At 27.9% G+C, this 23,820-nt stretch overlaps 1 protein-coding gene across 3 annotated transcripts in view; it reads left to right on the top strand.

Moving 5' to 3' along the window:
- LOC123551432 (28S ribosomal protein S31, mitochondrial-like) overlaps positions 1 to 23,820 on the top strand; it is a 201,410-nt gene that overhangs the window by 67,608 nt on the left and 109,982 nt on the right. For all 3 annotated transcript variants that reach the window (XM_045340370.2, XM_045340369.2, XM_053540916.1), the window contains exon 5: positions 3,621 to 3,673. In XM_045340370.2, the coding sequence (XP_045196305.2) occupies positions 3,621 to 3,673 (53 nt within the window). The remainder of the gene's footprint in view (positions 1 to 3,620; positions 3,674 to 23,820) is intronic.

Raw genomic sequence — 23,820 nt, 5'->3', positions numbered from 1 at the left:
CAGGTGAGCGATATAGGGCCATTATGGCCCTATTGTTATCCAGGTTTGAAGAACATGAACCTCCAAAGGTATTTTGTATTGAAAGAATAAGGAAAATAGAGATATTTAACTCTTTTCAGTTTATTTTAGTTTCATTGTTATCCGTAGAAGTCTACATAATTGATAACTTTTTCTATGTTTGTCATAATTGTCCCTCGCCTTTTTCGAAGAAAGAAAAGGTGACATAGAAATAGGCTGCATCTTTCCGTCCATCTGCTTGTGCTTACATTTGCATACTTAGGTGGCTGTAGGAACAGTAGGTAACAACAATTAGCTTGACTATACAAAGAATAGTCTAGCTTTTCTACTCACCCTGGCGTCGGCATCGGCATCAGTGTCGGCGTCACACCTTGGTTAGAGTTTTGCATGCAAGTACATATGGCTATCATTTAAAGGCATATAGCTTTGAAACTTAATTTTTCTTTTTCTAGATCAATTACCAACCACACTCAAGGTCAAGTCCCGTAACTTTGACATGTATTTTGGCCAAATTATCCCCCCTTTTGAACTTAGAAAATCCTGGTTAAAGTTTTACATGCATGTTACTATCTCCAAAACTAATGCAGATATAGCATTGAAACTTCAAATGTGTCTTCGGGGTTATGAAACTAGATGATAGCATCAAGTCCCATAACTCTGACCTACATTTTGGCCAAAATTGAAGCTAATACTTAAAGGCATATAGCTTTGAAACTTATTTTTTCTTTTCTAGGTCATTTACCAACCTCACTGGGTCAAGTCCCATAACTCTGACATGTATTTTGAGCAAATTATGCCCCCTTTTGGCCTTAGAAAACTCTGGATAAAGTTTTGCATGCAAGTTTCTACCTCTAGAACTAATGCAGATATTGAATTGAAACTTCACATGTGTCTTCTGGGTTATGAAACTAGTTGATAGCATCAAGTCCCATAACTATGACATGCATTTTGGTCAAATTATGCCCCCTTTTGGACTTAGAAAATCCTAGTTAAAGTTTTGCATGCAAGTACATACAGCTATTACTTAAAGGCATATAGATTTGAAACTTATTTTTTTCTTTTTCTAGGTCAGTTACTAACCTCACTGGAGTATGTCCCATATCTCTGACTTGTATTTTGGCCAAATTATGCCCCAATTTTGGACTTAGAAAATTGTGGAAAAAGTTTTACATGCAAGTTCCATCTTCAAAACTAATGCAGATAATGAATTGAAACTTCACATATCTCTTCGGGGTTATGAAACTAGGTGATAGCATTAAGTCCCATATAGCTGTCAGATCCAATCATAGGTTCCGGAGTTATGGCGCCTGATTGACCGGCCTGAAAGAGTGACATTTTACAGTTGATTTTAACCATACTTATACACAGCTTAAGTCACAATAAGATCTCAGTCATTTGACCCAGACCCTTCACACTTCCTAGAATGATAGGACTTACAGAGTAGATGACCCTTTTTGTTTTTGGGGTCACTTGAGCAAAAGTCAAGGTCACAGGGGCCTGAACATGGAAAACTCTTTCGCATCAATAACTTGAAAACCACTTGATCTAGAATGTTGAAACTTCATAGGATGATTGGACATGCAGAGTAGAAGAGCCCTAATGATTTTGGGTTCATTTAATCAGAGGGCAAGGTCACAGGGGCCCAAACATGGAAAAGCATTTCCAATCAATAACTTGAGAACCACTAGGCCCAGTATGTTGAAACTTCATGGGATAATTGGACATCATGCTGAGTACATGATCCCTATTGCAGCCAACCATCAGTGTCTCTTTGACTTTCGCTCCTGTCCCCTATTGACTTCTTGCCTATTACTACTATGCATTGGGGGAGACATGTGCTTTTTTACAAAAGCATCTTCTAGTTATGCCCCCCTTTGAAAAAGGAGGGGTATATTGTTTTGCAGATGTCGGTCGGTCTGTCGGTCGGTCGGTCGGTCGGTCGTAATGTAGACCTATCCGTTTCCGGATGATAACTCAAGAACGCATGGGCCTAGGATCATGAAAGTTGATAGGGAGGTTGGTCATCACCAGTAGATGACCCCTATTGATTTTGAGGTCTGTATGTCAAAGGTCAAGGTCACAGTGACCCTGAATAGTAAAACGGTTTCCGGATGATAACTCAATAACACTTGGGCCTAGGATCATGAAAGTTGATAGGGAGGTTGGTCATGACCAGCAGATGACCCCTATTGATTTTGAGGTCAGTATGTTAAAGGTCAAGGTCGCAGTGACCCTGAACAGTAAAACAGTTTCCGGATGATAACTCAAGAACGCTTAGGCCTAGGATCACGAAAGTTGATAGGGAGGTTGGTCATGACCAGCAGGTGACCCCTATTGATTTTGAGGTCAGTATGTCAAAGGTCAAGGTCACAGTGACCAGGAACAGTAAAATGGTTTCCAGGCAATAACTCAAGAACACTTGGGCCTAGTGTCAGGAAAATTGATAGTTAGGTTGGCCATGACCAGCAGATGACCCCTATTGATTTTGAGGTCAGTATGTTAAAGGTCAAGGTCACAGTGACCCTGAACAGTAAAACAGTTTCCGGATGTTAACTCAAGAACGCTTAGGCCTAGGATCACGAAAGTTGATAGGGAGGTTGGTCATGACCAGCAGGTGACCCCTATTGATTTTGAGGTCATTAGGTCAAAGGTCAAGGTCACATTGACCAGGAACAGTTAAATGGTTTCTGATCTTCTTGTCCAAAACCATAGGGCCTAGGGCTTTGATATTTGGTATGTAGCAAAATCTAGTGGTCCTCTACCAAGATTGTTCAGATTATTTCCCTGGGGTCAAATATGGCCCCACCCCTAGGGTCACATGGTTTATATAGCCTTATATAGGAAAAAAGACTTTGAAAAACCTCTTGTCCAAAACCACAGGGCCTAGGGCTTTGATATTATGTATATGACATCATCTAGTGATCCTCTACTAAGATTATTCAAATTATTCCCCAAGGGTCAAATATGGCTCCGCCCTGTGGGTCACATGGTTTACATATACTTATTTACAGTGTGCATATAATTTCTGTTCCTTGTGCAATTACTAAATGCATCAAGGGGGGCATTTCGTGTTCGACGAGCTCTTGTTAAGCATGTGAAGTTGAATTTTGTTTTAGATTTTTATCAGTCAGACAAGAGTTAGGGCCCTTGATTGTCAAAAATATGCATAAATGAGATAAAAGTTTGTGTCGCATGTATCTCAAAAAGTATTTGACTTAGAGTCACAAAACATGAGGGGATTGTTACATAGCATATGAAATTGTTCTGTTTGGGATTACTTATAACCAGACTAGAGTTGTGGTCATTGTCTTAGTGAAAAATACACATAATGTGCTGAAAGTTTGTGTTGCATATATCTTAAAAATATTTCACCAAGAGTCATGAAGCCATGTAGGGATATTATCTAGTATGTGAATTTGTGCAGCTGAGATTTTTTTTATATTTCAGTTTACAAGACCTGAGTTATGGCCCTTGATTTAGTCAAAATTATGCAATAAGGACATAGAAGTTGTCAAACCACGTACATTGACAGGAAATGGGTCAACAGTGTCCTTTGGACACACACCTAGTTTATTATGACATTTTCTAAATTTGCATTTCAGTGCCGTGATTGAAGGATTGTCTGTGGAGAGAGAAATTCGAAAACATAGAAAAGGTAGCTAAAGTTACTTTAATATTTTAACACACTAGATGTTTGTAACACACAATTTGATTGTCTGTTCAGTTAAAATTTGTGATGGTATAATTCCTTGTGCACAGTTCCAAACTTTCTGCTAGTGACATGCTATAACCCTGGTGTATCTGAATAAAAGCAACATGGCAGCTGCGGCAATATTGGCTGTAGTTTGAAAGTCATTTGTGTATTTTTAGCCTGATTGTTCAAAGAATATGTAGGGATATTGCACTTGTTACACTCTCAATAACTACTTGTGTGAAGCCCGCCAGCTTAGCTCAGTAGAGAGAGGGCATTGTGATCATGCTGTGTCCGGCGTCCGTCGTGAGTGCCTGCGTCCATCCCTCGTCAACATTTGTGTTTAAACGACATCTCCTCCAGAACCAATGAATGGATTTTGATGAAACTTGGCCATGATGTTCCTTGGATGGTCCTCTACCAAAGTTTTTGAAACAGTTCTGCTTGGTTGCACATAGGGGCTGCTTAGAGCTAAAAATAGAAAAAACTTCAAACGACATCTCCACCTAAGCCGAAGGTCCAATTTTGAAATAATTTCACAAAAATGTTCCTTATGTTACCCTCTACCAAGATTTTTCAAATTATACCGATTAGTCAAAAAAACATGGCCGTTGGAGGGCGTGGTCACTTTTCCCTATATGTATATAGTGGAAACTTTAAAAATCTTCTTGTGTGAAACTGCTTGCCCGATTTTAGAATAATTTTACACAAATGGTCCTTGTGTGACCCTCTACCAAGATTGTTCAAATTATTTTGATTCGTCAAAAAACATGGCCGCCAGAGGGTGTGGTCACTTTTCCCTATATAGTGGAAACTTTAAAAATCTTCTTGTGTGAAACTGCTTGCCCAATTTTAGAATAATTTTACACCAGTGGTCCTTGTGTGGTCCTCTACCAAGATTGTTCAAATTATTTTGATTCGTCAAAAAACATGGCCGCTAGAGGGTGTGGTCACTTTTCCCTATATGTATATAGTGGAAACTTTAAAAATCTTTTTGTTTGAAACTGCAATCACGATTTTAAAATAATTTTACACAAATGGTTCTTGTGTGACCCTCTACCAAGATTGTTCAAATTATTCTGATTCGTCAAAAAACATGGCCGCCAGGGGGCGTTGTCACTTTTCTTCTCTGAATCAATAATAGCTAGAGCCTTGATATTTGGCATGTGATATCAGATTTTTAATGTCTACCATAATTGTTCAAATTATTGCCATAGGTTCAGAAGTGTGTGTGACATGTATATAATATAGGCTAACATAGAAGAAACCTAACTCTGTACTTATGCAAGCACACTTGAAGCCTTGTACACATGTGAGCGCTTTAGGGTCAGTGACCCTCTTGTTTGCATTAGTTTGCATTATCTTCCTTTTTGTAAAAAGCTAAGTCCAAAACTATGGAAGGGATTGACTTGTTACTTAACATATTGATAAAGGTCAGTGAGAGGAAGTGCAGTGTCAAAGAACCATAACTCTAACTGACTGCATTTTTGAATTATCTCCCCTTATGTGAAAAAAGTTTGTTTGGAGCATAATTTGAAAACTAATAAGAAGGAATGACTTGATACTTCGCACAAATATAGAAGTTATTGAAAGGAAGTGCAGTATCCAGGACCTGTAACTCTGGCTAGTAGTTATAAATATAGCGTTTCTAAGCCAATCTGACCTAATTTAACCTTTAATCCTTAGTCCGAACCAACTAATGCTGGACAATTTAAAACCCACAGGTTTTTAACTTTACTTTCGTTTTCCCGTATTTTCGGAAAACCCGGTTATAAATAACTGACATATTTACTGTACTTTCGTTTTCTTGTATTTTCGGAAAACCTGGTTATAAATAACTAACATATTTACTTTACTTTCGTTTTATCATATTTTCGGAAAATCTGGTTGTAAATAACTGACGTATTTTCTGAAAATGTTATATGGGATTTACGAGACATTTTCTGAAAAATGGTCGTAGACCTGTTAAAAGATTTGATGGAATTAACAACTCATTTAAAAGATAATTACAAAGAAGATTTTGTATGCCAAGAATGGGCTACAACATTCAGTTCAAATATTACAAGAAATTGGTTGATAAATGTAACCCAAAAAAGGGGGGGGAAAAAAAAGGAGTACTTTTAAAAGAAAAAGTTTTAAAGAAAAAATTACAAATTTTTCATTGGGACAAGAGGGGGTTTTTTAGAAATTTTTAATGTGGATATTTCAAGGGGAGGACAAATGTTTTTGAAAGATTAGAAATTTAGCCCAAGCAAAAGTATACAGAAACAAAGGAAAATTTTGTTTATTGTACACTTTCGATTGGTTTTAAATTTTTAAAAAAATTTAAAATCATTTTCCCCCAAAGGATTGTGTCGGGGGACTTTATTTTATTCAGTTTTTGTACCTTACCAGATTCCTATTTGTCAAAAAGGCTTTAGTTTTAAAAATAATTGAGAAAAAAAAAGAATTTATTAAAGTTTTTGTTTTTAAACATGGAACTTTAATAAAAAAACAGGAAAAAAATTTAAAGGGAAATTTGTACAGAGTTGAATTGGCCCCCCCCCCAAACCCTATTTTAAAAGTAGGAATCTTTTGAAGGGGATTCCATGTAAAAATTTTCAATTTATTTATAGAAAATTTACCTGAAAAACCTTTGCACTTCCGTTCAATTTTTTTTTTTAACATTAGTGGAATTTTTTTTCTTACTTTTATTTATGGGTAAGGGTTTCACTGTAAACGAAAGTAAATTTCCTTTCCCAATTCAAATTTTAAAACATTGTGGAATTTCTATTTTTTACTTTTAAATTTTTTAGTAATTTTTTAAATTTTAAACGCACGTCACCCCGTTCAAGTTTTTTTTTATTTTTTCTATACTTTATTTTTTAGTAATTTTTACAGTGAAAACCCCTTTTTCCATTTCCCGTATACCCCTTTTGGGGGAGTAGTATGGAATAAACGTTTTGGTTTACATTTTTGTTTTTATTTAAAGGAAAATATTACGTTTTTTGAAAATTTTTTAAAATCATTTTAAAAAAAAAATTTTTTAATTTTTTGTTCATTTACTCTTTGATTGTTAAATTTTAGTATTTTATACCTTTAATTTAATAAAGGGTTTTTTACCATTTGAAAACATTTTAATAAAAAAATAAACAATAATAACCACAGAGTGAAACTTGTTTTGTCTTGATATTGTATGTTGTTATCCCTTTAAATTCCGGGAAATAATCAAAATTTTACTTTTTTTGGTGGAGGAAGCCCAAATGGTTTTGAAGTACATGTTTTTTAAGTAAAAAACCCCAAAGGTTTTTCCGGTCCAGCAGAGTGGGCCCAAATTTATAATTCACATCTTTCTTTTTTTTTAAATTTTTAAAAAAATTTTTTTACTAAATACCCCCCTAAATTTTTTAAAAATTTTTAATTGTTTTACCATTGTTAAATTTTAAAAGTTAAAAAATTGGTTTGTTTTTAAATTTTTTTTTTTTTTTTTACTATGGGAAAATTCGTCTGAAAGGGTTTCCCCTTTTGGGTGAATAAATCTGTAGCCCTTTCCATTTAAAACAAAGTTTAAATTAAAAAGGTACCCTTTGGAATAGCCCCAGCATACCCGGGAAAACCCCCCCCGTCTTGTTTTTTTTTTTTTGTTTTAAATTTAATCACTCCAGTTCCTACTAGTTGCTTTTTTTGATTAGGGTAAGTTTATGGGAATTATATTTTTTTTTATCTTTTGCTACTGAAATTTTCCCCATTTCAATTTAATTTTATTTCACCAGATGGCAACCCCAGCCCAAAGGGGCCGTTTGCTAGAGGGGTAATATTTTTGGAACTATTTTTCCCTGCCATTGGAAAAATTTTTTTGTTTTTTCCTAAAAAACCCCCAAAGCTCCAAAAAACCCGCCATTTTGCCCTTAAATGGACTTTTTTTTTTTTTAAAAATTTTAATTTCAAATCTTTTTTTTGGGGGAAAAAACAGTTTTTTTTTAATTTAAATTAATTTGTTTTTTTTTAAAATTTAAAGGGGGGAAGCCCCCAATGTAATTTTTTCATTTTTTTAATTTAAAAAAGGTTGGGGAAATTTTTTTTATTTTAAGCTTGGGGAAAATTTTTCCCTTTTTGCCATTGTTAGGTTAATTTTTATATTCAAAAAAAAATTTAAACCCATTATTTTTTTAAAATTTTAAAAAATTTTAGTTTTATTTTTAAAGTTTATTTATTTAAACAAAAACAAGTTCATTTCCAATAGTATTTATTTCGACGTTTCTTATAAAAATTACAGTTGCTTTGAACACGAATTTTAGCTCCCGGGGGAAAAAATTTTAAATTTTAGCTGTTAATTTTAAATTGTTTAGGATTTTTGTAGTTATTCCTTTTTATTTTCAAAGTTAAATGAAAAAACCCAAAAATAAAAATAAAAATTTGATTATTTAGGGGGATTCCAGTAGTTTTGTTATTTTTTTTAAATATTAAAAATTTAAATTTTCGTATCGTTTATTCTTGATATACTTGTTATTCTGTTTCTGGTAAAAAACACCTTTTCCCAACTTAAAAGACGCAAGAGCCCCAAAAGTGAAATTTTTTATTTGCTGAATTAATTCTAAATGAAATCTAAAAAATTGTGGATTTGTTTTTGTAAATTACTTTTATCGGGTCGTTGTAAATAAACAAATCCCATGTTGTGGTTTTTTTTACCCCAGCTTTTAAATTCAAATGTTTTGTTGGGTTTTTTTGTGTTTAGGGGATTGTGTCACCATTTCCCGTAGGTATGCCTCTTGTTTTTGGGAAATCTTTCAGAAATTTAAAATTTAAAGCCCAAAATTTTCATTAAAAATAAAAAGGGAACCCATAGAATTAATTTTTTTTACAATTACTCTCCAGCATCAGCAGCATTAGCTCTAAAAAAAAAATTTCTCATCATCTGTCGGGCTGAGTGTTTTTTTGGGAAATTTGACTTGGGGGTTTTAAAATTATTATTTTCAAAACCTAAAAAAAAGGGAATAATTTTTTAAATGGAATTTTAGCTTTTTACCTCTTTCCCACCCGGGTTTGGGAAATTTCCCTAAAAAAGAAAAAAACCCACTTTATATCCAGTTTGGGCCATTCCTGCTTCAGCAGTATCAGTAGTATCTAAATAAATATATTCGTTTGTTCCAGTTTTTTTTTTGCAAAAATCTTCAGACAATTAAACCCAAAAAACTCTTTATTTTTGTTATTTTTGTTTTAAAATTTTAAAAATCCTATAAAAATTTTTTCCCTTTTTTGTTTAACCATTATGATAAAATTAAAAGGAACCCACCCTTATTAATTGGGGGCAATTTGATTTTCATTTCCATCGGCCCAAAATTTATTCCCATTAGCAGGGTTTAAATTTACTTTAAAATTACTTAAAAATTTAAGCTTTTAAAAAAAATAAAAAAAATATGGTTTTTCTATTTTAAATTTTGTAAAGTGATACCCTTTTTTTTTGTTGTTTAAACTTTTTTTCCCAAGAAAAGTTTTTTTAAGGCTGTATCAAATTGAATAGGATTTTAATTTTCATATCTTTCACAATATTTTTTTGTTTTTTAAACAGGTATTTTATATATATTTTTTTTTTTTTTTAAAATTAATCTTTTAAATACGTTTACGCTGGGGTTGAAGTTCCAGATCCTGAAATATTTATTTATTCTCTTTTTAATATCCCCCTCATTATCATTATTATTTTTATTATTTTTTTTTCTGTTATTTTTTTTGAAATTTTTCCTTGGCAATTAAATTCCCAAATTCCCGGAAGCAGGGTTTTTTTTTAAAAATTTTTTCAACTTTTTTTTAGCAGCTAAATTCCAATTTTCTTTTCCCAAAACCTTTTTTTTTCCCACTTTAAAAAGGGGCTGCTTTTCCTGCTTTTCCAAAGCTTTTTTTCCCCCAGCTGTGAAATTTGGGAAGTTTGGGGCGGGAATTTGAAAAAAAATTTAGTAAGTGTCAAAGATACCTGTACCAAGGACTGGGCCTGGGAAAGGCCCACAGGTAAACCGTTTTATGATTTTTTTTTCCCTTGTGGCTTCAACATAAAAAAAAAAATATTCCTTTATTTTTTTTCATAAATTTTTTGTACATTATAAAAAAACAAAAAATTTAAAAAATTATTTAATTTTTTAAAATTTTTTAAAATTTTTTTTAAAAAAATTAGTTTTTAAAACTTTTTTTCAACCTCTTTAAAAAATTAATTATTTCCCAAATACACCGAAATTAAAATTTTTATTTTTTTATTTTTTTTCCTATTTTTTTTTTTAAAGGTGTTTGGTTTAAATCTGCAGTACTTAAAGCATAAATAATATCACGGGAAAATTCCACAAAAAGGGGAAATTTTTTCAATTAAGATCACAATAAATTTAAAATTGTACCCACAGAGTTGTTATTTTTGGGGGGTTTTTGTTCCCATTCATTTTTTGTTTAAAATTTTTTTTCTAAAACCCCCAAAGGGAAAAGGGTATGAAAATTTGATTTTTCAAATTTAAAACATAAAATTTTCTTTAATTAAAAACAAAATTTTTTAAAAATACTTAAAAAAAATTTCCCAAACTTATTAAAAACAATGTCTGATTTATAAAAATTCATAATCCCCATTACTTATTAATGTTTCCCAAAATTTTAATTTTTAAATTTTTCTGTGTAATGTAAAAAAAATTTGGGTAAATATTTATTTTTCCAATTTTTTCCCCAAATTTATTATAACGAATTTTTTATTTTCATATTCATATAATATTTTTGCAAGAATAGGTCTAGTGTTAATACAAACCCCAAAACCAAACATAAGTTTTTTTTTTTATCAAAATTTTTTAAAGAACGACAAAAATTGTTTTTGAAAAAATCCTCGGAGTTTTTTGTTATTATTTTAAAAATTTTTTCGAACTTAAAACTTTTTTTTTTGTTCCTTTTTTTAAAAAAAATTAAAATTTAAATTCAAGAAAATAATTTTTTTTTATAACATTTCATTTTCTTTTGGAAATATTTTAAATTCATTTTTAAAAAGTTTTTTCAATTTTTGCTAATACCTTCTTTTTTTAGTTTTTTTATTTTTATTTCCGCTTTAAATTAAAACCAAAATTACCCCCAAGTCTTTAAACCCAATTTTTTCCCGGGATTCACGGACAAACGCCCAAAATTTTTTCCCTTTAATTATTTTTTTAAAAAATTTCATAGAATCTTTTATTGATAGGCAATCCGGGATTTTTTTTTAATTCTTTAAATATTTTTTAAAATTTGAATTGAATGTTTTTTTTTAAATTGTTTATCTTTTTTTAAATCAATTTTAAATTTAAAATCATCATTACTTTAGTTTTAAAATTACTTTTTTTCCCAGTTTTTCTATCCTTAGAAACCAATTTTTTTTGACCTTTAAAGTTTTTTAAAGTTAATAATTAAAAACCTATTGTCCTTTTGGTAAAAACTTTATATGGATTATGAATTTTTTTCCCTTTTTCCCATTTACTTTTTTCCTTTTTTTCAAAAATATCATTTTTTTCCCTTTTTCTATATTTTTTTAAATTACCCGGGACTTAGCTATAATTGTTTTTTTGCTTTAGATCAAGATCTGTTTTGTTTTTTTTCAAGTTTTTTGGAAACCGAATCATTAACCTTTTTTTTTTACCCTTTGATGTCTTTTTTTTGTATTTTTATTTTTCCCTCTAGTTTTTTTTTTTTCATTGGATTTTTAAAGATTTCCCTGTAAAAAAAATTAAAAAACATTCTTGTGGTTTATTATATTTTCCCCAAAAAAGTGTTAAATAATTTTTTTTAAAAATTTAAACCTGTAAATTTTTTTGGGTTTGCCCCCCCAAATTTTTTTTTTTCGTTGTTTCCCATCATTTTGTTTAGTTATTCCATCTTTTCTTTTCCCTTTATTTTTTCAAATTTTTTTTAAAATTTTTTCCTTGGTATCCATCTAACGGGTTTTCACCCCCCCAATTTAAATGGTATTATTCTTGTTGTTTTTAGATTTTTAAAATTTCCCAGGAGGGCCCCTGAAATTTGGTTGTGGTTTTTGGGGGAATATCTGTGGAAAACCTTGATATGGTTTTGTTTTTATTTTTTATTTCATCCCCTAAAAACGCTAATTGTTTTTTTTATTCCGGGGAAATGTTTTTTAAACGGGATTGAAAATTTTTTTCTTTTTGACTTTCTTTTCCCTTTCCCAGTAATTGGTTTAAAAAATTTTCAGTGTACAACCCCGGATTTGTAGTTTTTTTAATTTTTTCTCTCATTGTTTCTTCTTTTAAAAAGCTCTCATTTTTTCCCCGGATAATTTTTTTCTTAATTCTTTTTTCTTTGGTTTTGGAATTGCATTTATAAAAAAAGCAAGGGAAATGAAAAAATAATGTAAGAAAAAGTTATATAATGTAAGTAATGAATTATTTTTAATAAAGGGAAAATTTCCCAAAAAATTATGATAAAAAAAATGAAAAAATTTAAAAACTTTAAAAAAAAACATTACCCTTTTATCCCGTTCATTTTTTTGAATGTTTTTATGGGGGGATTTTTGGGATCTAAAAAAACAAATTACATTAATGCATATCTTCAAAAACCCCTCTTATTATTTTTAAAAATTTTATACCTATATGCAAAAAACCCTAGAAAAAAATTAAATATCAAGATTTAATTAAACCAAAAAAAAGGGTCAGTTGCAAAAATTTTTTAAAGGGAAATCCAAAGAAATACTTAAAATTTTCGGCCAATTCCAAAAAATTTAAAAACCTTGTGAGAATTTTGAATCAGAAAAAAAAAAATTTAGTAATATTTGATAAATTTTGATGGGGAAGGGAAAAAAAAATTTTTAAAAATGAAATAACAAAAAATTTTTATTCAAGGACGCCCAAAAAACTGTTGTTTTAAATTTTTTTAAAGTCAGTTTTAAATATAAAACCCCAAAAAAATTCGAAATTAACTGTTCAATTATATTTTTTTTTAAAAGGGTCCAGGTAAAGGGAAAAAAATGATTTTTTTGTAAGAAAAAAATTTTAAAAAACCCCTAAATTTTTTTGTAATGCAACAAATAAAAATTTTATTTTTATATATTGAAAACCAAAGGGAAAGGGTTTTTTAGAAAAAAACTTTACTGGAAATATATAAGGGGGGTGTTTTTAATAATATAGAAAAATAAACTAAACCCTGACAGAATAAGTAAATTTAAAAATTTTGGGATTTTTAAATTTAATTTTTTTTATCCCTTCAAAAAAAACAATTAAAAAAACAAAAAAAAAAGGGAAAAGGGTTTTTGTTTTTTTCTTCACAAAAATAGGAAACTTGATAAACCTTTGAACGGGAGAAATTAGATAGGGGGAGGAAAAGAAATAAAAAAACCTGGGAAAGTTTCCAGTTTAAAACCCAACGATGCAGTTTCAAGACGTTTATGTTTTAAAAAAGTTAAAAGTGTAATAGGGATAAAAATCTTGAAGAAATTAAAAGTATAAAAACAGCCCCCAAAAATTAAAAAAAAGCACAAGAAAAAGAATATTGAAAAATTTAAAAAAAAAAAAAAAAAATTTTTAAAAAAGAAAAAACGAAAGTAATAATTTCATTTCCAAAGGGAAAAAAATTAAAAAAAGAAAGGGAAAATTTTAAAAAAAAAAAAATTTAAAAAAAAATTAGAGGAAATTGACCAACAGATGAGCAAAAAATTAAAAAGTATTTAAGCAAAACTTTGGGCTATAGTTCATGGCCCAAATAAAAGAAAAAAGGGGACAGTAGGTTTAAACACGAAGAACAAAAAGAAAAGGGTTTAAATTAAAGGGCTGAAAAAAAGTTAAAAAATATGTATCAGAAAAGGAAAAAAAAAACAAAAGAAAAATTAAAAAAAAAAACTGAAATGGAAAAAGGGGAAATAAAGATTTACAAATTACATTTTCAAAAAAATTTTGCAAAATTTAAAAAATCGGGAAACGGGGAAAAGGCGGGTTTCCCAAAAAAGAGGTGTTTGATCATGACACCGATTGAAAAACCTTAAAAAAGAGTCTTTCTTAAAATAGTGACTTTAAAAAAAAAAATTTGAATTTGGATTAGAAACTGGGGACAACTTTAAAATTTAAAGTTTTTGCAGATTAAGTAATTTCAAAAAAATTAAAGAAGATTTTAAAAAATTTAAATGCAAAATTTTGGGAAAAACTTTAAAAAATTAAAATTTTGGATTTTTGTGTTAAAAAAAAATCAGTTAAAAAAGGGGAAAATAATACTGCTAATGCTAAAGAAATTTAACAAAAAATTAAATTTGGTCAGCTAAAAAAATTTGAAAAAAAACAACTTCGGAATTTGTTTTAGTTACTTTTGGGCCCCACATGCCCAATTTAAAGTACGGGGGAAATTTAAAAGAAACCACTTACAAAAAAGGTTGGGAAAAAAAAATATCAGCGAATTTAATAAAAAAATTAAAAAAATAATAAATGACGGGAATTGTAGTTGAAAATTTTCAATAAACAAGGAGAATCAATTACGCTAATATCAAGAAATTTTACTAAAATTTCCCCAAAAAAATTTCAAAAGTAAAAAAATTTTTCTAAAACAAGGAAACACAATTAGCTAGAAAAAGGGTGTTGGGTTTATTGGTTTTTCTGCTTTTGAAGTTGTTTCAAAAAAACCATTCTTTGGTTTAGCTGAAAAAATTCTTAAAAATTAAAAAAAAAGATAGAAAAGATAGAGAAGAATTGGAAAAAAAAAAAATAGAAAAATAAAAAAATGAAGGGGTTTTTTTGAAAAAAAGATCCAAAGGTTTTAAAAAAAAAGTCCTATGGGAAAACATAAAAAATGGAAAAAAGTTTTTTTGACCGTTCTGGGTGCCCGGATACATTCAACATATGAAAAAAAATGAAAGGGGCTGAAATATTTAAATGCATTTTAAAATTTGGATCTGGAAATTTCGTAAAATTTAAAGGAAAATTTTTTACAAAAAAAACCAAAAACATAAAATTGCTGTACCGATTAAAACTTTTAAAAGGGTTTTTGTTTTAGGGCGAAAAAAAAGGAATTTTTTATAAAAGTTAAATTTTGATTTTTTTTTTCGGGGGCCCGGGTTTTTTAAAAATGAACTGAGGAAAAGGGCCCCTTTTGTTTTTTATATTTAGGTGGTGGGGAAAGTGGTTTTGATTCATTTTTTTGTATATTTTTCCCCAAAAAATAAAAAAATAGTAGCGGAGGGGCTTTGGAAAATTGGGGCGAACAAAAAAAATATTATGGGTTTTAAAAAAAAAATTAAAAATTTTTCTAAAAAAAAGGGGGGGCAATGTTTTACATTCAATTTCCCTTTTGACGGGTTTATTCTACAGAAATAAATTTTACGCTTTTGACGGGTAGTTACATCAGATTTACATATGGATGAATATGGGATTTTATGATGAAACAAATTTTTTAGTTAATCTTTAGTTTTTTTTAAATTTTGTGTTTTTATTTAATGGAAAAATTAATATAATGGGGAATTTTTAAAAATATAAATTTAAAAAAATAAAAAAAAATAGAAAAAAAAAAAAGGGAAAAAAAAATAGGGAAAAAAACAATTTTGCCCCATTGTTTTTAAATGTTTTACTCAAGATTAAACCCGGGAGTGGATTATTTCAATGGAAAAAATGTAAATGCCCGTCCGGGGTTTTGTTCAAAAAGGGAATAAAGTAAAAATTTTAATTTTTAAATTTCATTTTAAATTTTTCTTGGGTTTATGAATTAAAAATTTAAATAAAGGAGAAGTAAAAAATTTCATCTAAAAAAAAAGGGAAAATTTTTAATTCTTCAAAAGTTACAATGTAAAAAAAAAACAGAAAAAAAGAACTTTTTTTTAAATTTTTAAAGTAATTAAAAATTTTAAAAAAAATGATGGTTTTTTATATCAATTTTTTTAAACTTTTAAATATTCCCGTTAAAAAAATTTATGGTTTATAAATTTTAAAAGTTTAAATTTTAAAAGTTAATTAAGAATTAATTTAAAAAGTTAATTTTTTAAAATAAGTAATGTTTCAATACCAATTTTAAAAATATATTTTTTTATCGTTTATAAAAATGATAAAGTTTTTTTTATTTATAAAAATAACTGGGGAAGAAATTTTGTTTATCGAAAAAGAATAACCTTTTAAAAGGGGGTGATTAGTTTTGGGTTGGAAATTAAAAAAAAAAAGTATCTTTGTAAATTTTTTTGAACTAAATTTTTTTCTTTAAAAACAAGTTTTTTTAAATTTCCCTTTTCATTTTTTAAAATAACTTCATTTTCTAATAAAATATGAAAACTTTTTCTTCTTAATCCAAAAATTCAAAAAAGGGGGTGCCGGGAGCTTCATCTTTAAATTTTCCAAAATTTTTTTTTTTAATTTTAATTGTCGAAAAAAAAATTTTGAGTTTTTATCGTAATTCCCCTTTTAAACAAATAAATCTTTTGTCTACTTTAAAAAACCTCATATGCATCTTTGGTTTTTTTTTTCTTTAAAATTAAAAGAATTTAGGGGTCGTGAATTTTAATTTTTAAAAAAAACCCCCTTTTTCTTTTCCTTTTGTAATTTTAATGAAATTTTTATACATTAATTTTTTTGATAAATCTAAAAATGCCAAATTCCCAAAAAAACAAGGTCTTGTTTAATAACAAACTTTCTTTTATTTTTATGAATCCCAAAAAAATTTTTTGTTAAACATCGGTTTAAATAACAAAAGAAGGTTTGGTTTTATTTTTAAAAAAAGGTTTCATCATGGGGGTTAAAATTTTTTATTAACCCTTTGCGTTTTAAAATTTTCCCTGGTTTTTACCCATTTCAGGGTTGTTTTATTAAATTAAAAAATCTTTTCAAATGAATTTTTTGCTTTAGATCTTTTTTTTTAGTTATTAAAAATTAATTATTTTTTTAAAAAAGGATTTCGTCCAAAAAAATTAATATTTTTTGTATTTTTGTTACTTTTTTAACCCCTTTAAATTTTGTATATTGGGTTTAAGATTTTTATAATGAAAACATAATTTTGTTTTTTCATTAAAAATTGGAATAATTTTTTTTATTTTTACTTTTTCATTTCCCAAAATTTTGTTTTAAATTTTTTCTATAGTCAGAAGCCATTCGTTGGGTTTTTTAAAATTTTCAGGGAAAAGGTAATCTTGTGGGTTTTTTTGTAAATTTTTTTGGATATTTAAAAAACACCCTTAAAATAATAAAAGTTAAATTTTACCCTTTTTCTTTAAATTTTTTTGAATTGTTTTTGGATATAATTTTAAATTTCCCGAGGGTTTTAAAGGTTGAAAAAGGGGCCCAAAAAATAAAGGGTTTTTTGGCGGGCGAAAGGGAATAATGTATTTCTTTAAAATTTAGGGTTTTAAAACTTTTAATATTTTTTTTGTTTGCTTAAATGTTCTGTTTGAAAATTTTAATTATTCTCCTCTCAGTCCCTTTTCAATAAAAAAAATAATTAAACAATATCAGTTATTTAAAAACTAAATTAATTTCCCGTCATTTTTAAAAATTTAAACCCAAAAACTAACCAGGCCCACTAAAAAAATGACAAGGATCTAATTTGTTTGTACTCTAAAAAAAAATTTTTTAAAATTTTCGAAAAAAATCAGCTAAAAAATAATACGTTTTGTTTTTAAATATTTGATCATTTTATTCTCCCAAAATTTTTTTAATTTTAAAAAATTTTTTTCCAAACCTTTTTTTTTGCTGTTATATTCGTTGTCAGTATGTGGGTTTCATTTAAAATTGAAAAAAATCTTCTTTAGAAGGTAATTTTTTTTCTTTGGGAAATTTTTTAAAATGAATCCCTGTAAAACATTGGAAATTAAAAAACCTTTTTTTTATAATTTTAATATTTTTTTTCAAATTCGTTGATTTTGTATTTTAAAAATTTTGGAATTTTTTTTTACTAGGTTATCCAATGATGGGACATAAAAATTTGGAAAAAAAGAAAACAATTAAAAAACAAATCATTATTTATAAATTTCCTATATTTTCCTATTGGTTTGGAAAAAAAATTAATTTCCCTTTTTTAAAAATTTTCCCCCATTTGGTTTCATAATAAAATGGGCCGTCATAACCCCTTTAAAATTATGAAAAAATTAAAAAGGGAAAATTTTTTTGTTAGTTAAAAAAAAAATATTACATTCTGAAGTGAGCACTTCCTTTGAATTTTTCCCGTTTTTTGGGAAATGGTTTTCGAAAAAGGGGTTTTTCATTTTCCTTTTTTCTTTTTCCGGTTTTGACAAAAATTTTTTTTTTTTAAAAATTTACTTTCATCTTTTTTAGACATTCTCAAAATTTTTTTAAAAAAGTTTTTAAAAAAATATTTTTTTTTTACAATATTTCCCTTCCTTTAAACATTTTTTAAATTTTTAAAAAAACTGCATTAGGACCCCTATAAAACTGAGTTGGTTTTTGTTTAAAAATTTCATAACAACCCAAAAAACTTTATAGCCGTAAAACCCCAAAACTATATGATTTTTTATATGGTTTTGTAAAAGAAGATTCAGTTGATGGGTTAAAAAGTTAAAAAAGGTTTTTTTTTATTGATTTTAAAAAACCGCAAAAAAATTACAAAAGGTAAAGCTAAACCCTTTTGGGTAATTTTTTTAAAATTTTACCCCCTTTCCCTTCCCCCTTTTGGCATTTTTACGTTGGGGGGACCTTAAAAGTTTAAAAAATTTGGAATTTTGTTCATTTAATTTCTTTCTTGAGAAAAAAATTTTTGCGAAGCTTTTTTCAGAAGTGTTTTTTTGTTGATATTTTTTTTTTTTGAAACATTAATCTATTAAAGGCTTTTTTCCCAAAATAATTGATGAAAAAGGGGGCCCCGGTGTTTTTCAGTCATCATAGTTATTTTATTATTAGTAATTAGCAAAAAATGTCCCCAGTGTTTTGTATTGTTTTTTTGTATGTACAATGGGAAAAAACCTGGGAGGTTTTCAAAAACCCCAAAAATTTTTAAATGATATTTCAATTTAAAAATTTTTTTTGGGAAATTTTATTTAAGTATCAGGAAAAAAATTTTTTCCAGTAATAAAAAAAGATTGTTTATATGTTTTTTATAATTTGAAAAATCTTTCGAATGTTTTTTTTCAAGGAAAATTTTTAAGTAAATGACACCATTTTAAAACATTCGGGTTTTCAAACCCTTCCTTTATTTTTTTCAAACCTTTTTTTTGGATTTTTTTAAGGGTTTTTTGGGAAAATCTAATAACTTGAAGCAAACCAATGGACTTATTTTTCTATTTATATAATGAGTCCTGCTTAAATTTTCCAGCCGTTCCTTTTTAAAACCAAATTTCCAATTCTGTTTATTATTTCTCAAAAAAACTTGATGTAAAAAAAAAAGGGGGGGTTTTTTTTTGTTTGTATTAAATTTTTTCTAAAGCCTTGATTGAAAAAAAAGTGTTTTTTTTTTGGAACAGTTGCATCATTTTTTCAAAAGTTTAAAAATTTTTAAAAAAACGGGTTTTTTTTTTATACCTTTTAAAAATTTTTAAATTCAGATTTAAGTATTTCATAAGAGTCGTTTTTTTAGTTAAAAAATTTAATTTTTTCTTTTGGTCTTGGGCTATATGTAATTTTTTAAATTTTAAAAAATTTTTTATAATTTTTGATTTTTTTTTCTTTTCAATTTTTTCCCTTTTAAAATTTTTTTATTTAAAAAAAAAAACCCCCAAGGAAAAAAGGTTTTAAAAAAATTTTAAAAAAATAAATAAAGTTTAAAAAGAACTAAAATATTTAAATTTATATCCCCCCCTTTTTTTGCGGGTTTTTTATATTTCCAAATTTTAAAAAAAAATTGGTTTTTTTTCCCTTTTCAGACAAAATTTTTATTAACCCCGAATTAATTTTTTAAGGGCTTTGGATGCTGCATAATGCTTTTTTATGTTTTTTCTCATTAAATATCCCAAATTGGGGTTTCAAAAAATTTTTGGGGTTGTTTCGAAAAATTATTTGGTTGGGCAAAACACATAATCTTTCCGGGATTTTCTTCTTCAGCTAATAGACAAAAACCCCAGTTTCCCCTTCAAATAAAATTTTTTTTTTAAAAGATAAGGGTCTATAAACATTTTTTAATTTATCAATGAATGATTTTTTTTATTCAATTGTAACTATTTGATTAGTTTTTATTTAATAACATTTCTTCTTTTAAAATTTTTTTTATGAGTTTTTGTCTGGATTTTTTTATTTCTCCCAAAATTTCTAGATTTAAATTTTGGGGATAATTTATTCTAACTAAACTTTTTTTATTAACCCTCTTTATATAATATAATTTAGAAAAAAATCTTTAAAAAAAAACCTGTAAAGAAATTATATTGGGTTTGGAAATTTGGGTTTTTATTATCTTATCTTTTGGAAAAAAGAATTTTTTAAAATCATTTTTTTCTAAAATTTTTATCAACTTTTAAAATTTTAATACCTTCTTGGGGACATTTGTTTAACCTTTTTTCGTGTAATTTGTGTAGTTTTTTTAAATTTTTTCTAAACCCAATTGTTTTCTTCCGGGTTTTTTTCTTTTTTGAAGGTTTTTTTAAAAAAAATTTTTTTGGGGGGGTTTTAAAAATAAAAAAAAATCCATCAAATTTGGGGTTTTTTTCCCTTTTTGGTTTTATAATTATCATTTAAAAAAAGATTGTTCTGCCCCCTCGGGGGGCAAATTTTAAAAACCGTTGTCGTGATCTGTTTTGTAAAAATGTTACGGGTTTGTTTAAAAAAACAAGTTTAAGGCAGAAAAAACCATAAAATGTTTTTGCAGAAAAAAAAAAATTTTTTATTAAAGACTGTTTAAAGGGTTTTTAGTGAAAAGGAATAATTTTTTGGAAGGTTCTTGAGCCCGCAAAATTCAAAAAAGGGTTTTTTGAATTTTAACTTGGGGCCATAAAATTTTGGGCCCTTGGAAATTGGTTCTTGGAAATTTTATTAAAAAAAAGGATTTTATTCTTTTTTATCTAAAAAAAAGTACTTTTTCCTGATGGAAAATATAACCTTCAATGAAATTTTTTTTTCACATTTTTTATAAAATATTTTTTGAAAAAAACTTTAAATTTAATTTTTTAAAAAAAATTTAATAATCTTTTTTAACCCCCTTTTTACAAAATCTTCTTCTTTTTTTTTTTTATATCCGTTAAGTTTTAAAAATTTCCTTTATTTTGCATTTTAAGAGGGTTTTTTGAGTAATTTTTTTTTTCCCCGCATTTTTAAATTTTATTGTAAAAATAATTTTTGAATAACTTTTTTCTCTTCTTCTTTATTTATTTTTCCCGGATCTTAGGGTCATGAAAAAATAAAAACTGCGATCCGTGCTTTTGTTTTTTAAGTTGTTTTATTTTGTTTATGATGTGTTTTTTTTAAAATTTAAATTTTTTTTTCGTCAAATTTTTGTTTTTTTAGTTAAAAATGGTTTTTTTATTTTTTGGAAAAGGGGCCAAACAAAAAACTACAAAAAATAGGGGTAGTGGATCAAGTGCTAATGCAGCTGAGCAACCAAAAATACCCGCTGTAATATAAACCCCGTATTAAATTCCCACAAAAAATTTTTAAAAATTTTCCCGTAAGCAGCAGCTAGTTTAGTTTTAAGTGAATTTAAATTTTAAATTTATCAAATTTTTTCTAAACCCCTTAAAATTTTTAGAAATTAGTTTTTATTAAATCATTTTTTTAATTAATATTAATATTTTTTTAACTTAAAAATTTTTTCCAATCACCCAAAACGGGACCAAAAACCCCGGTTCTTAAAAGAAACGAAGATTCGGGAATTTCCCAAATATTAAATTTTTCATTGTAGCCCTTTTCCCTTTTTTCTAAAAAAGCTTGTTTTTTTTTTTATAGTCTCGTTTCTAATTTTTTTTATTCCCAAAAACCTCTTTTGTAAGTAAGGGAAAAATTTTGTTCATTTAAAAAGAACCTTGAATTTTTTCATTTATTTAAATCTTAAAAAAGTGTATGTTCTGGGATTTGTTTTATTAATTCCCCTAAAATTAAAATATTTCCTCTGTCCCGTTTGGTGGATATCCTTTTTTAAAATTTTCTTTTAGTTTTTTCTTAAAACGAATCAAACACCAATTTTAAATTTTGCTTTACTCTTTAATGTCTTTAAAAATTTCCAAAAAAATTAAAATAAAAAAGTAAACTTTATTTTAAATTTTTTTTAGCTTTTGGTTTTGGTTTTCTTTTTTTTAATAGTTGGGTTTTTTTTTGGGTTTTAAATTTTTCAACCCTTTTCCCGCAAAAATTAAACTAAATAAGTATAAGTATTATTTGCTGTAAAATATTTTCCACATTTTTCTTTTTTAAAAAACCCTTAAATCTTTCAATAATACAGCCTTTCCTTCCCTTAAAAAGGTATGGTAATATTAATTTTATTTTTTTTTCAAAAATGATTCAAACTTTTTTTTTTAAAATTCTTTTCCTTCATTACCCTAAATTTTGTGGAAAAACCTTGCAATCTTTTTGGGGGGTTTTTTTCCCTGAATTTTCTTTCTGAAAAAAAAATTTTTTAAAGCTTTAGTAACGATTCTCCCGGGTTTTATTCTTTAATGGAATAACCCAAGCATATTTACTGAATATATCAATAACGGTTAACAAGTACTTTACTCCTTTATTGTATTTTGAAAAAGCTTGCATGTCAACTAAATCGGCTGACCAAGTATCATCAGTATCATTAACTATCACTCTTCGTTTCCTAAATTTTCTTTTAATTGGTTTGTGTAATTTTTCTGCTAATTCATCGCTCCAGCGGTTGCTCAGAGTTACCGACTCTGCAGTGATTCCGGGGGTGTACTCTACCCCCTTTTCCCGTTTTTTGACTTTCGTTTTTGTCTGGGTGTTAAGCCCATAGGGAACTGTTGTTCCTGTCCCAGCCCAAGTTTGTATTTCGTTTTAATTACAGGTTTTACAACTAAATGTTTTGCAATCTTTTCTCCAAATGTTTTTGATTTAGTTTTATTTAAGTTGGAAAGCATTTTTTTGTCGCATGTACCCTTTTTTACACCACTGTCATAGCAAAAGTCATGGTCCATACATACTGCATCCAGTTCGTTGACAGGAGGTCCGTTACCTAAAGGATTTCCTGGTCCACAATAATTATATCCTGGGAGTGTTACACCTTTCTTAGGTAATAAAGGTAACATTGCTTTATGAATATCTAAATTACCTGCTGTGATAGTACTTTTAACAAACTTTGATTTCATTTTTCCACAAGACGAACAGGTAGCCATTATCATTCTTTTCCCGTTTTTTGCCGTAACATAGTGAGGATTTATATTATCAGTAAATTTTCTTTCTTTCAAACAATATATTTTATTCTGTAAACTCATTATATTATATGTGTTTAAATTTAACTTTAAAACTTTTTAGTTGGTTTGAAACCTGTGGGTTTTTAATTGTCCGGCATTGGTCAGTCTGGACCAAGGGTTATAGGTCAAATGGGGTCAGATTGGCTTAGAAACGCTATTTTATTCACTACTCTGGCTGATCCCATTTTTAGCTCACCTGTCAAGTAGTCACATCGCCCTTTGTCCGTCCATCCACAATTTCTTGTGAACACGATAGAGACCACATTTTGCAATCAATTTTAATCAAACTTGCACACAACTTGTATTGGCGTAATATCCTTTCGAAAACAGGCAAGATCCCATCATGGGTTGCAGAGTTATGGCCTGACAGATTCATCATGGAATCCAAGATTTATTGTTGTTGAAGATATTTTGCAAGTTTGTATCAAATCAAACCATAAATGAAGTCTCTATATGGGGTAAAAAACTAGGTCATCAGGTCAAGTCAAAGGAAAAGCTTGTTAACACACTTCAGGCCACATGTATGACCCTATCTTCATGAAACTTGGTCAGATTGTTTATCTTGATGATGCATAGGCCAAGTTCGAAACTGGGTCATATGGGGTCAAAAACTAGGTCACGCAGTCAAATCAAAGGAAAAGCTTGTTAACACTCTTGTTCATTTGATGTGCATGAAACTTAGTCAGAATGTTTGTCTCTTTCAAAGTTTTTCAAATGGTTCCAGTTCATTGCACATAGAGTTCTTTTTAGTGAAAAATAGGTTTTTAGCTATCAGACATTAAAAATCCTTTTCTTTATAGCTTTGATATATATATATATATATATATAGTTTATTTATGTCTCATTCATTTACAAGCATAGAAATTTACATATAGCCTAAAATAAT

This window comes from Mercenaria mercenaria, chromosome 4 (assembly GCF_021730395.1).
Source record: "Mercenaria mercenaria strain notata chromosome 4, MADL_Memer_1, whole genome shotgun sequence".
In the NCBI taxonomy this organism is placed as follows: Eukaryota; Metazoa; Mollusca; class Bivalvia; order Venerida; family Veneridae; genus Mercenaria; species Mercenaria mercenaria.
This window is presented reverse-complemented; position numbering and strand designations above follow the sequence as displayed.